Raw genomic sequence first — 15,350 nt, 5'->3', positions numbered from 1 at the left:
GAGGGACAGAGGGACTTTTTCCCAAATCAGGGACAGACCCTCTAAATCAGGGACCGTTAAGAGCTATGTGTTTCTATTAATATGCACAGTGTAGGTAGATACAGCTCTAGTGCTTGCATGCAAGGGTGGCTCCATAGGATGCTGCAAGAGAAAGGGGCCACCCTGAAGCAGGAAACCTGCTTCATGATAATTAAACCAAGGAAGTACCCTGAACAATGTACCCTTTGTCTGGAATTCTGCCTAAAAAATAGCAGTGCACTTCCTGGTATGTGCGGGTGTCTAAGCACTCCTGTTCTGTAGCCTCAAACTGTATATCTGCAATGTGAGATCATAGGCACTGCTGCTAGTCTCAGGAGATTTTGAGTGAGATTTGGTGATATCAGTACTGTGCTGCTCACTGCAACAAGAAGCCAACCCATCATCATCATCACCCTCTTTCTCTGTCACCTCATCGCTGTCAAAAATACTGATGCCCACACTCCCCCCCCCCTCTCAGTCTCTGCTCCAGCAGAGACCACTGTGATGGGGGGGGGGGGGGGGCGGGCAGTGACAGACCAGAGCCAGACGGAGATGAGTAGTCATAGTCTCCAATACAACGGCTCTAAAAGCTGGGGCGGAAGGGGGGAAAGGAGAGGAAGGGTATCTCAGATCATCTGTCTCATCACCCCCGACCAACACTGAGTACCCCAACACTGCTGAGCACTGCATTGAGCACCCCAACAAGGTACTGGGTAAGATATGATCAACATGTATAAATACAAAAGTGGCCCATATAATGAACTTGGTTTTGAGTTATTCACTTTAAGCTCATCACAGAGAACAATGGGCCACTCTTTACATCTGGAGGAAAGGAGATTTCATCTCCAAATACAGAAAGGCTTCTTCATAGTAAGAGCAGTGAAAATGTGGAATAGACTCCCTCAAGAGGTGGTTCTGGCCAGCTCAGTAGATTGTTTTAAAAAATGACCTGGATTATTTCCTATGTGTACATACCGTAATATAACTGGATACTGGATACTAAAATGTATAAGTAAAGTTGATCCAGGGAACATCCGATTGCATCTTGGGGGATCAGGAAGGAATGTTTCCTCTGATGGAGCAAATTGGATCATGCTTTACTGGGGTTTTTTTTTTTGCCTTCCTCTGGATCAACTGTGGGTATAGAATTGTATAACTTCTTTTGGCTGAACAAGATGGACTTGTGTCTTTTTTCAGCCAGACTAACTATGTAACTGCTCATTCCCCAGCCATAGCCTGGTCTGAATGATGTGTCTGGGTTTCCAACTGACTGAAACCCAGATACACGATTTGAAACCCGATTTTCCGTGTGAATCCCAGACAGGTGGCAACCCCAATTTAACCTTTTTTTTTCTTATTTCAGCCATAACATCTTGCTGTATGAAGATGGACATGCTGTGGTCGCAGACTTTGGAGGTGAGGATCCTTGTAATGATAAATGTTATCACCCTACAAGAAGAAGGTTGTGTTAAAGAGACAGCCCACAGAGCCATATTCCCATGAGGCAGGAAGAGAATTAGGTATAGGCATACCTTAGGACAATATGGATTCTTCTGTGAGATAAACAAAGGTGTTAGATTTAATAAAGCAAATAGACTGTGCACTTTGCAAGTGCAGTTGCTCCAGAGTTTAGTAAATGAAGGAAGTAACCTTGTTTACTAAGTTCTGGAGCAAGTGCGCATGCAGAGTGCAGAGTCTATTTGCCTTTAGTAAATCAACCCCAATGTGTTCAGATACAGGGAGTGTTCATATTGTGTGTTATCATTTAAAAATCTTAAAGGATAGAAACCTTTAAGTCGGCCATAGATGGATCAATATTTTGCTGGTCCAGGAGAAACCGGCCAAATTTGAATCCATATTTGGGCAAGCTGGTTGTCCTGAAGTCAATTTACCGATAGACTTCAGGACAACCAGCCTGTTTTTTTTTTTTCCATGTGATTACTACCACCAGCTATGGCCAGCAGCAATAATCATTGTATTCTAATGGCGGGGAAACTTCCTGCTTTTAAAATGCAATAGCACATCGGAAGGAATTCCTCCAACACGGATTGTGTTGATGGGGGGAATCGAGTGATTTTCTTTCATTCAATCTATGGTTGAAGGAAAGAAACTTGCTTAATGTCAACTTCTAAAAAAGTCTAAAGACTTGCAAGGATGATGACATTGACTTACCATGAAGAAAAGCTAAGTACAGCATTATTTTTTTTGCTTCCCCTCTGCTTTCTCTGAAGCCCGGGGCCCCATTCCACTTTCCACCCTTAATATAATCTGGGTACAGAGATGAATTTATGTCACACGTGGTTCCTTAGTATCCTTGCCACAGGACATTCCCACCTTTCCCAGCTCTGCCATCCATTGCCCTCTTGTCTCAAACTTGATGGTACAATTGAAAGATTCTTACACCTTAGGCCCCCTTTCACACAGGCTTTTCGATCAGGTCCTCCTGTCAGTTTTTCAGGCAAACCTGATCGGAAGCTTAATGCAGGTCTTTGGGCAGGTGGATATAAATGGACTTGTGTCCATTAACATCCTCCCAGGGCTGCTGATAGAAATCACAGGGCCCATACAGCCTACATGACAGGGCCCATCCCCACACCTAAAATATCAAATAATATTTTTGCTAAAATGCAACACCAGCGATTACTGTGCTTTTAAGCCATGGCAGAAATGATACCCCTGTTTAACAAGACCCATTTAAGTGAACAGCAGAACAGCAGCATGAAGGCAAAATCTGCACCCCCACAGTGAGCAATCGGTACCGATTGCTCACTGTGATCATTCAGCGTGGTGTGTTCATTCAGGATGGTGAACACAAATACATAGGAATGGGAACACAAATACAGAGATCTTACCACTGGTGTCCCCCAGAGATAATAGAAATCAGCTACCGCAAGCCTATAGCGGATTTAAACCCTTATATATACCCAGTGAAGTGACTGGCCTCATCTGATAAACAGGTATAATAACGTGTAAAACATGTAGGAGGATGTGTTTTATCTCTGTGTATCTGCAGCTCTCTCTACATCCGTTCAAAGTGCAGAATTTATAAAGCTTGCCTGAGTTGTCTTAAAAAATGGCACAGAGAGCTAAAGTCATACTCTGCAGAGCTTTGTGAGGAGAGCTCTGAGAGCTGATTGGAGGGAAGGGACACACCCCCCTTCACACAGCACGCAGACCGTCAATCAGCAGGAGGTCCCTCCTCTGTAACCATTTTTCTCTTGGTCTCAGGAAAACTTGTCAGAAGTGATTCATGCTGATAGCAGAGGAATGAAATAGCAGACAGAAATGACACTTAAGGCCCGTACACACGTACCGATCGTCGGCATACAAACGTCGGTGGACGAAGGATCTGCCGATTGTACGCGTGTTAGTATGGTGCCTCCGACAGATGTCTGCGCACAATCCGCAGACAAAAGTCTTTCGTGCAAACATGAAAATATTTGTATGCCGACACCAGAACGGACGATTGTTCGCCTGTCAGTACACAATTCGGCCGACAGACCGCAGATTTGCAAGACTGGGCATGCTCAGAAAATAGAAAACACAGGGAAAGTTAACCATTACATGACATCACTTCTGCAGTCGGCGGACAAAATTCTTGTGCTGTCCTTGTGCTGTCTTTGCACTTTTCAGCAGACACCGACATCCCGGGGAGAAAAGAGGAACATTTGTAAGCCGACCATCGGTACGTGTGTACGGGGCTTTAGTGCTCCTAATTGAGACAAGTACACCCTATAGGGGGATATGCTTTGTTCATATTTCATGTCTGGGGTTTACAACCACTTTAAGTATTCATTTTAGGTGGACTGAACATTTGGGGCCCATTCATACTTCTCTATGTGCATTACCATTAAAACTTGTGTTATAATGCAACGCACAATAATGCATAATACATTTATTTTAAATAGCACTATGATGCACATATACAGTAAAAAAAAATAAAATAAAGTGGGTAATTGCACTTCACAGTGTGAATGGTCTTTGAGAAGTGCTTGTCAGAAATAGTGCAGTTGAGGCATATTAACTGCTCATTGAAAGTGAATAGAATGCCTTAATGCTTTTATGTTTTTTGTGTGTTAATGTGTGGTGCATTAAAGCGTGTGTTAACACACACAGCGGGGTATGGGTAGGCTTCTATGATGTTGCTTTACTACTATGATACATTTCTGGCTGTGACCTCCTGAGGAGCTGGAATGACGCACACGGTCCTTGTTTTATTAAGAATTCTTCCCCATATGGCTGATCGTTAGATAATTAGTAACCAAACAGAGAGTTATTTTTTTCCAGGATAGGATTGTATTCCTGAAACTGCATTTGGGTTACAATGTTGTGGTGACTCAGTTTGAATAACAACTATGGTCTACCACATTTCTTTTTTTTAAGCCTTCGTTCACATTGGAGCCACTTGTTATGCAATTTGACAAGTCGTACCCTATTGTCAGCAATGGCACCGTTCAAATTGGTGCAATTCCGGCTTTGCTGGTGCTGCATCGATTTGAAATAGTTCCTGCACTACTTTTGGTAAAGAATGAAGTTGCACAGATGTCCTCAATGTCGCACCTGAAGCTGCACTTACATGCGGCTTTGAAATGATGCGATCTCGAAGCCACATTCAATGTGAACGAGGGGTAAGGCTCGATTCACATATATGCAAATTGAATGTGTTTTGAACTGCATCTGATTTGCATGACATGTGAACCGAATCCGCTTTCTATGGAGCCGCTTTACATATGTCCAGGCCAGCTGAAGTCCATTTTTAAACAGAGTCCTGCTCGTTTTTCAGTCTGGTTCAGGTGCAATTTCAGAATTCAGCACCTGAATCACACCTGAACTGGTAAACAAAACCACACCAGACTCCTTTCAAAAATTGCAATGAAACCCCAGCTGGACATATATGGATTGACTCTAACTGAATGAAATTTCATTTAACTGAATGACATTTAATTCGCCAAATAACGTTGAATCTTTACCATTGAATGATTTTTAATAACATTTTTGGTTTCACCTGTTTTCATCCTCTGTTATATCTCAGTGCTGCTGATTTCCTGCAGGCTCTCCACAGTTACTCTGGGTTAAGGCCCCTTACACACCATAAGAAAATCGGAAGTAAGATTTCGTCCGAAGAAAAATCTGCCGATTTTCAGAATGTTAGTATAGTGCTTTCAAAAGCTGATTACGAATTTTCAGGCGACAAAAACTGGATGTGCAGGCTATAACATTTTTATGGTACATGAACACAACGTCCGATTTTCGTTTAATTAGTACATCTTTCATCCAAAAAAAATTGTAAGAGCTATACTACACATGCTCGGAAACTAAAGAATACATACAAAATAATTGAACACATTACATCACTTCTGAAGTTGAATTCTGTCGTACGAGAATTTTCGTATGAAAGTAATCTCTTCACTTTCCATGTGCATGCAAGAAAAACAGACGAAAATTAGTCCGATAATCTGATTGTGTGTACAAGGCTTTAGGCCCCTTTCACACGGGTTTTCCGAACCGGTCCGCCTGTCAGTTTTTCAGGCAGATCTGATCGGATGCTTCATGTACCACTATGGAGTAGCGGATGTCAACAGTGACATGTCCACTGACACCCGCTGCTATCCGATCCGATCCTGTTCGTGAAATCCAGACGAATGGAAACCCTATTTTCCATCTGTCTGGAGGATCGGAAAGGATTGGAGGAAAACGGACAGGAGGTCCGTTTTCACCCGATCTCACATAGAGGATTGCGGGGCTCTGACCGCTCCGTATCTGCAAAGCCAGTGGAGATGGAGCTGTCATCTGCCTGCTCAGCACGGATTGGCGGATCGATCACAGCTTAGCAAATCAGAGTCCGTCGGGCACGTGTGAAAGGGGCCTTAGACTTACTAAAACTGATGTACACAGAATCTGGTGCAGCTGTACATAGTAACCAATCAGCTTCTAACTTCAGCTTATTCAATTAAAGTAGAATTATGGGCAAACATTTTTTTGGATAGAGTATTTGAGGGTTATAACCCCTGTCAGGATTTTTTTTTTTCACCAACTATGTCCAATTGCAGAGATTTCCCTTCACTTCCTGTCCCATAGCCAAACAGGAAATGAGAGGAAATCACTGCAAATTAAGGGAAATCCTTGGAGACCCCCAGGTCACCAGAACTTGTGTCCCCATTGGAAGATTTCCTCTCTATTACTTTTCTGGGGACGACCCAAAATTTGGGATTTTCTTTTACTTTCAATGATAATGGTCAACAGGATAAATAGAGAGGGTGAATCTCACTAATGGGGGCACAGACCGCAATAACAACTAACACGTGTACTAATCCCTCTCTACGCTATCCAAAACAAAAAAAAAAAAAGTTTTGCCTATAGTTGTACTTTAAGCTTTGACGATAAAACCTGGAAACTGATTGGTTACTATTCAGAGCTTCACTAGATTATGTGTGCACCAGCTTTAGTAAATCCCTTCTTTTCTGTCTGCATGCACTCAAGCAAGTGGGCCATGCCTGTGTAATGTGTTTCGAAATGGCCACTTGCTTTCTCCATCAGAAGCCAAGGGTGAACACACATGGAAGACAGGGACAGAGCGGTGTCCCCCTATAATAGGAAGTGCCTGAACAAAGACCTTCATGGCAGGATCAGCAGAGTTATGTTAATGAAAGTTGAAGATCCAAAAATTTTGAAAATGACTTTAAGATTATGTTTATGTGTTATAGTTTATATGGGATTTTAAATCTACATTAAAGTGGGCCTGCTCCCTAAATACACACTTACTTTCCCCTGCGTTATCCCCCTCCCTCGCTCACATTCGGGCATTTTTTTCTACCTAAAAGTGTAATACAGCACATCCAGCACTTCCATCTTCCCCGCCTAGGCAAGAATGACTCTTCCACTCCCCCCTCCCCCCCCAATTCTATGCATTCGCAGATGTCCCACAGGGTTTTGTGTCCCAGCAGAGCCCTGGGGCACAACTGGGCATACAAGGGTTTCCTGCATATTGAATACGGAACCAGTATGGAAATCACAGCATTTGGCATGTCCCCAAATTTAAAAAGACGTACCGTGGATGCCCCGCTTAATTTGAGAGTGTTTGTGGAGGTTGGCTTGTTGCACGAGGCTTAGCCCTAGTAGACCTAATTATAAAAAGGATATTGTGTTAGAATGCTGTTGGTTTCACAATACTGGGTATTACTATCAGACTTTGGAGTGTGCAATAATAATGCTCTATTGACACTGTGATTTTTCTTTTCAGCCACTAGGTGGGGTTTTATGTTCTCTTTAGTGAGCTCTATGCAATTGGAAGCTGTAATTGCCTATTTCTTTTCTTTTTTTTTGTACATCACTACTTTGCATTCTTTAGTGAGTGTTCATGGAACATGTATACTTGACAGTGTTCAAATAAAACTTTCTTCTGATTAAAAAAAAAAAAAAAAAAAGAAGATGATTCAGGTGGAGGGGGCTAAAGTTCTTCTTTAAACTCCAAATTTGAGAAGCCGAGCAATAAATTAATAAACTTTATAAATAGTATTGTTTCACACCTGGTATATAAAATCCATGGTGTGAAATATATGTGCTGCATATCAGCAATCTGTAATTAAACACATTTTAACACTTGGAAAGAGGAAATGGTGCAACTAACACACAACTACAATCCACAACACATAAACACAAGCATATTCTAACACAGCAAAGGATTAATAAGTATCAGCATATTAGCACAGGGAAAAACATATGGATTTTTCACACCAGAATGGTGCTGTATTATGCAGGTTGTCCTGTGATCACACCATACTTATTATTTTTCTCAGGAGCATGCAAAAAAAAAACTATATTTAACAAAATTATGGCTTAGGGATTTTTTTTTCTTTTTGTCTCTGTAGAATTCTTTCTCAACAGCTGTCACAGACATGACATTACCAAGGGCAAATCTATTAAAATTCCACTTACAGAACAAATTTGCATTTTTGAAACAAAATAATAATTCATTACATTAAAAAAATGAATGTATATGCCATTAGCCTCCTCGAAAAATTTTATTTCACATATTCTTTAATGCAAAACAAAGCTAGGCAATACAGGTTCATCTTGTAAGTACTGTATATTGCAGCACTAATAGTGAGACTCCTTCAGTGGAACATTAACTGAAACGTCTTCCACAGATGTGTCTTGAATGAATAAAATGTCCCATGTATGTGACTTCAACATTCAACTTGTCGTGTATTTCTATGACATAAGTGAGTCCCTTATGAATGCCAAATTATTTACCACCGGATTTAGATCAAGGGCTTACCAGACAGATGAACCCCAGAATATGGCAGTCAGTATGCGCCTAAGTATGGTACAATCCCCATACAGGATTCAGGAATGGATCGCAACCACCACTAACACTTCCAGTACTGCATCAAATCAACGATGTCCGCAAAGTAGAAATAAAATACCCAAATAGTACTTATTATCCAAGGGTGATTTATTAAAGTGTTACTAAACCCAGGAGCCTGCACTCACTATATCTGGTCTCACACAGTACACAGAAGATGGAAATGCAATTATTTTAGTAAATATAAATGACTAAATCCCTTTTCTCATCAGTAGTATATAGCAGTCTTGTGACTTTTATCAGTGTCCGGCTAAGCACTGGTTAAAGCTTGTAGGAGGAGTTTTCATTCTCCCATGATTTTCCTATGAGGCTGCATGACCCCTGTCCCTCTGTCTGGACAATGCTGATTGGCTCTGTGCTGATCACATGCACTCTTTAAAAAAAAAAAAAAACTCAGCGGCGCATGCACGGAGGACTCCAAGATGGCCGCTTAGCCTTGGAGCTCTGCACCATTCCAGTCTTCTGATCCCTGCCACAGCCTTCAAAGCACTCCTTCCTGTCCCGCTCCACCAGCAGTCGACCTAGGAACACCCAGGGGATAATCTGATGTCTGGAGGCTCTGCTAGGAGGAACCTATCCAGTCAGCTGGACCACATCCCACGTCAGGCCGGTCTATCCAAGATGGCGGCCGCTACCACGCGAGGCACAAACTGTGATACAGAGGAATCCATAGCTGACCAAGACACCACGAGCCCTGCAATACCTACTATAGTACATGTCACAGTGAGTAATCAGCCCCATGCTGCTTCTTCCCCAGCATCTACTGAATCACTGATTGGGAGAACATGTGAAGACCTTATCCTGACATCCATGAGTGACTTTCTGGCCACCCCAGATGCATGTGAGAAGGGGGCCCATAACCCCCATATCACCCCTACTGATTCCCCTTCCATGATAGCCACTTTTTCCACAATGCTGTCCAGGGGTCTGGCCCAAACAGCTGCACAGATCGCCTCCTCCATCCATGCTGAACTGCAGCATTTGGGATTACAGATGGAAGTCATGGAAAAGAAGGCTGATCAATCTGTAGCCAGAATTAACCAAAACGCTTCCAGAATACAGGATATCCAGGATCAGTTGTAAACTGCATTGTCCAAAATAGATGACCTTGAAAACCGTTCAAGACAATACAACTTCCGAGTCAGAGGACTCAGTGAATCAGTGAAAGAAGTTAACCATGCAATTCGTTCCTTCATCATGGACTTAATACCAGACATCCCAGAACATTGTTTGGAATTTGACAGAGTGCACAGAACCTTGCAACCAATGCGATCTGATAGTCTACCGAGAGACATTATATTTAAGCCCCACTTTTACTCTGTCAAGGAAGAGATGATTAAATTGTCCAGGAATTCAGTTGGGCTCACTATTCAGGGACATAGGGTCCAGGTCTTTGTGGACCTCTCCCCCTTTACCGAATAAAGACGTCGCTCTCTGAAACCCCTCCTTCAAGTTCTGGCTCAAAAGGACATAACATACAGATGGTCCTTTCCATTTCGCCTAAACTTCTCGTATCGGAATAAGGCCCACAGCTTCTAATCATTTTCTGAACGCCTGCTCTACACTTGGGGCTGATGACCCAAGAGATCCCTCCTCCTTGCACTGCCAGGGGTCCCTCATCTGCCAAAATGCCTTCTCCTCCTAGTCCAATTAATCCAGTTTGGCAGAAAAAACAACCGAAGAGGTCAAGGCACTCTAAACCTCCCTGAGGAAGTCATTTGGATTAAGGACAACTGGATCCTATTTTGCACTTACTGGAACTGATATTTCATACGTCTTTCCTCTTCCCATGATTCGTGTTAGCTTTTAGCATGAGTTTCCCTTTTTGTTTCCTGGGGAACTCCTCCAAGGGGGAGGGTTCTGGAATTTCTATTCCCCAATGTTTGACAAGTTCAAAGTCTAATTTGTTTTAAAGTTTACAAGGTTTTTCCTATACCTTCCCTTACTTATACTTGGGCATAAATGTTGTTAAGATACAGCTGGGATGTCATCCAGGGTGGCTCCTAGGATTCTCCCCTTTGGTGGGGTGAAAAATTCTTCAGAGCTTGGTGTGGCTGTGAAGAATAGGAGCTCCTCTAAACATGTCAGCCCATGGGGTCTTCAGTTTCTGTTGTATCTGCACATGTTGTTGATACATTTGAATGGGACATGCTGAGATCTGTCATGCGCTTTTAACTTTTGCTTTTTTGTGAGTATAATACTTACAATGTTTTTATATACAATAAATGATTTGTCTCAGCATATTGCACTAGGTCGGTGTACCCTCTGTGGTTTTTTTTTTATTGCAGTTACATAGTAGCTGAGGTTGAATAAAGACAACAGTCCGTCCAGTTCAACCTGTGTAAGTGTGGTTGGACTAATTCATTTCCCATTCCCCTGAATGTTTTGATCTTGGAGATGTATGTTTCCCCAAGTCTTTGAGGGCAGCAAGACCGTGGTTATCCACTTTCAAGTGTAATGAAGATCTAAGCGTACCTATCTGGAGGGGTCATTTTCCTACGCGCAGGAGGCATTGTATTTGTGACTGTTTCAGGGCTGTCCCTTATCTCCTCTAATTTTCGCAATAGCTATTGAAACTTTAGCAATCGCCATTAGATCACACCCTGATATCAAGGGAGTCTTGTGTGGTCCCCAGGAACATAAATGCGTGTTGTTTGCGGATGACCTACTGCTCTTTATCACACCCCCCCTGATCTCCACCCCTAATGTATTTAAACTGCTCCAATATTTTTGTTCTATCTTGGGCTTAAAAGTAAATGTCTATAACTCTGTAGCACTGAACATCTCGGTTCCTCTGCAGCTAGTAGACCAGTTGAGGCACCACTTACCATTCTCCTGGTCCTCTTACTCCATTCCCTAGTTGGGAATTAATCTACCCCACAACATTGACAAACTGTTTTCTGTTAATTATCCCCCTATGTTCCAGAAACTATGGGCAAAATGGGATCTATCCTGGCTGTAAAGGATCAACTCTATCAAAATGACTCTTCTACCACGTCTTCTGTACTTCTTCATGTCCCTCCCCATTCCGATAAAGAAAACGCTACATCTCAAATTTCAATTGAAAATCATCTGCTTTGTCTGGGGGAGGATAGGTTACCGCTGCCCTAAAGAAGTGCTCTACCGACTGAAAAGTCAAGGGGGGCTGGGCCTACCCAATTTATGGTGGCACTATCAGGCTGCGCAATTAGCTCAAATCTCCACAGTATACTCTAGGGGTCCCCCAAACCTGATTGGATTGCTTTGGAAAGACAGAAAGTTCCCCTGCACACTATAGACTTTCTGCTCTGGAGTAGTCCTAAACGAAGACCCGCAGTCCTCGCCCCTATCCTCTCTCACTCCCTGGCATTGTGTGATGCTCTATATAAACAAGCTTCTTTAATCTCTAGTACCAAACCACTCTCCCACCTGTTCAATAACCCTTCCTTTGCCCCGGGTTTGAATATACATAGAATGCTTTAAGAAAAAAAAAAAAATCTTAAGTCTTTACAATCCCTTTAAAGGATTGAAAGCATTTTTTTAAATTTTCTTGGGCTTATATATCAGCCTCTCAGCAGCAGTTTTTGTATTGTCAATTTTGGAATACTGTATACGTAAAAGTTTTTTTAAATAATATATCAGCACAGATTTTGCATCATCAAGCAGATGTGAACGAACTGTAACAGGCTAGGTATTGGTCTCAAATACATTTACTTAAAAAAAATAACTCCGCTTTAGTTGAGGAAAAAAACATTCCCCTCTGGTTGATCTATGTACACTGCAAAGAAGGACTGCAACAAACGTTGTTGTAGATTCCTACCTTCTGTTATTCAGAAGAAATAGCTGTTTGTGTCCATATGCTGAGTGAATCTTTATGGGAGTAGTTTTGTTATTATCACCCCCTTTAGACTCGATTTCCCTTTGGGAGTATCTCACCAAAAACGATGCCATTCTTTCAGAGCACATGCGGTGCACATTTAAGAGATATTTACTGTACCGATAGGTAAGCCTTACTATAGGCCTACCTAAAGGTAAAAGTCATGCATGAACGTTTACTCCCACTTTAAAGGAGAAGTATAGCCAAGGCTCCTTTGGCTGAACTTCTCCTATGGATCACAGAAGTGCAATTCGTTCTGCACTCCTGTGACCCGTTTTCAGCAGAGAGCGGACTGAAGTGACGTCACAGAAGTCGGTCCAGGCACCGTGTCATCATGACCACGAAGTCTGGATCTGCCAGATGCCTGGACTGACAACCAGCTTAGCCTCTCAGCCAGCCGCTCCCCACCCCTCCACAGCCCAGTGCTCCATTGAGCGAGGAGGGGCAGAGCAGAGAGCTGCTGACTCACAGTCTTTGCTCTGGGAGCTGTCAGAACCAAGCGATCGGCGGTGTTCGATTGCTCTGTTCTCAGTGAAGAGGCGCGGGGGGGACAGATACAGCATCAGACCAATGCTACATCCACCCATGTAAGTATTAGTAAAAAAAAAAGCCCAAACGTATAGTTTTCTTATAACATACTTATTGTTTAGGGAAAACGTTTCTCTTTTTGGGTTTGTAGAGTTCGCTCTTAACAGCTGTCATAGATTTGGCAGATGTAAACCTATTAAGATGCCCCTTTTTTCTACAGGACAATTAACATTTTCTAAAAACAGGACTTGTGCTAAAAGCAAACCTTTATTATACAAAATAATGAATGTATGGAGCATTGGTTTCCGCAGGAGAAGGATAATTAACACCTCTTTCCTCCCACTGCCCATGTAATAAACAGAAAGACACCCCTTCTTATGTCTCAGCCACTGTATGCAGTACATTTGGTCAGTCTCTGAGTGAGTATTTCTGACTGTCAATCTAATGTTTAGGGTTTATTGAAGCTTGAAGTGGAACTAAAGGCACAAATACCTGGGCTCCACTCCTTCCACACCCGCGAGGTTCTGCTCCAGCATCTTCTCCCTGGCTTCTTCTGAGTGCTGGTCTTTGGCCTCCTTGATTGGCCATCGTAGGTTGACTTCACTCCCATGCATATGTGGGAGTCTTGCATCTAGGCACACTGGGACTGTGCTGGAAATGTAAATGTAGCTGCGCTGCTCCCTTTACATTCTGGCGAGGATAGCGCACAGGCAGGTATGTGCGTTTTATTGCAGAAGAGACATATTGCATGTTTCTTTTGAAATAAAGAGCCTGTTTGATTTTTTTTATTTTCTGAGTTCAGTTCCATTGAGAGCAAACTGTGACAGTTCTCATTCATGGCATGCCTTGAACATACTGTAGTTGTTTTCAGTAACTGTTAAATCCAATTGGTTTAGTTCTGCTTTAACATGATTGTAGCCATATTAGTGCACTATTATAACAACACTGTTGAATACTGTCTAGGATACTTTCTTAACAGTTACATTTTCTGGACAAGCTTTTGGGGGTCTACCTGGTTCTTTGCAGTCCAAGCAGTACTGGTGTTGGACCAAGAAGGGGCTAAACCTCCAAAAGCTGTTGGGATTGAATAACTAACTGATTGCGCAGTGCCACGGAAAGCAGCTTTTTCTTTCTTTATATAATGTGGTGCTGTGAATCTTGTGTACAAGGATCTAGCATTTATTCATGACACCATACAACCCCATCTTGTTGACTATAAGCTTGAACGCAGTGCGGCCTTTCCTTTGGTGAAGGTCAGATACTGTTCTGTGCTTCACCACAACACAAGGCCTGTCTTTTCATACCAGAGATATGTGGGAAGTAGTAGTCTATAACCATGCAAAATGCTTCAGTGACTTTCCATTGATTTTCCTAAGGCAGATATTCACTCGGATCTCGCTTGCTTAAAATGAATAAATAAATAAAGTGGAAAAAACATTCTGTTGTTTTTCCCTTTACAGAGTCAAGATTTCTTCAGTCGGTCGATGAGGACAACATGACCAAACAGCCTGGGGTTTGTTTATATTTCTTCTTTTATTAAAAGTCTTTCTGAATGGTCTGATACATTCTTGAACCCACTGAGTAATACAAAATCTATTTTGGTGAGTACAAAAGTATAGAATCTGGAGAAGTAGGGTGAACTGACATATGGAGCTGATCCCTTAAGCCCCGGTTCACATTAGTGCAATCACGGAGATTGCATGTAATTTGGAGCGCACTGCTCCTAAATTACATGCGATCTCATGTGCAGTGCAAATTTCAGCCATACACTTTGTGTGGCTGAATTTGCACCGCATCTGCACTAAACATGCACCTGACCCTTTTTTTTATCCGCAGCAGAATCGGATCGCATAGTGGTCCACACTAGTGCCATCCGATTCTGTGCGAACTTGCAGATCGCACTGCGTTATGCAATCGCAACTGGGAGTGTCGTTAACTTTTAATTGACACCCCCTGCGTATCGCATATGGCAGTGTGAACTGCTAGGGGTGCGGATGCGATGAGGGATCACACTGCATATTCGCAGCGTTCCCGCATCGCACAAATGGGAACCGGGACTAACACTTGTTTTTCATCAGTAGAAATATTCCACTGGGATTACACCATATTACTCAATTCCAGCATCTGGTATATCACTCCCAAAATACTTTTTAGCTCTAATGAAGGGGGACCTTTTGAACACCAAAAATGTGTTTGCTGTAATCGAATGGGACTTTCTTTAAAACTGATATATATATATATATATATATATATATATATATATATATATATACAGTATATAAACAGATGCATCTCATAAAATTAGAATATCGTCAAGAAAATCATAATTTATTTCAGCAATTTAATTCAGAAAGTAAAACGTAAAACTCATGTATTTTAAATAGATGCGTTACACACAGAGTGATATATTTCAAGAATTTCTTCCTTTTAATTTTGATGATTACAGCTCACAGCTAGTGAAAATCCAAGATTTAGTATCTCAGAAAATTAGAATATGACATAAGACCAATACAAAAAAAAGGTTTTTATTACAGAAATGTTGGCTTACTGAAAAGTATGTCCATGTACAGTATAGTATGCACT

At 42.0% G+C, this 15,350-nt stretch overlaps 1 protein-coding gene across 1 annotated transcript in view; it reads left to right on the top strand.

Moving 5' to 3' along the window:
• Window positions 1-15,350, top strand: part of LOC309561428 (serine/threonine-protein kinase TNNI3K) — a 466,208-nt gene that overhangs the window by 195,169 nt on the left and 255,689 nt on the right. The window contains exons 18-19 of the mRNA XM_082265332.1: window positions 1,382-1,434; window positions 14,228-14,280. Coding sequence (XP_082121458.1) covers window positions 1,382-1,434; window positions 14,228-14,280 — 106 coding nt within the window. The remainder of the gene's footprint in view (window positions 1-1,381; window positions 1,435-14,227; window positions 14,281-15,350) is intronic.

Source organism: Pelophylax lessonae (genome assembly GCF_965119305.1).
Source record: "Pelophylax lessonae genome assembly, chromosome: 8".
NCBI classification, from domain to species: domain Eukaryota; kingdom Metazoa; phylum Chordata; class Amphibia; order Anura; family Ranidae; genus Pelophylax; species Pelophylax lessonae.
This window is presented reverse-complemented; position numbering and strand designations above follow the sequence as displayed.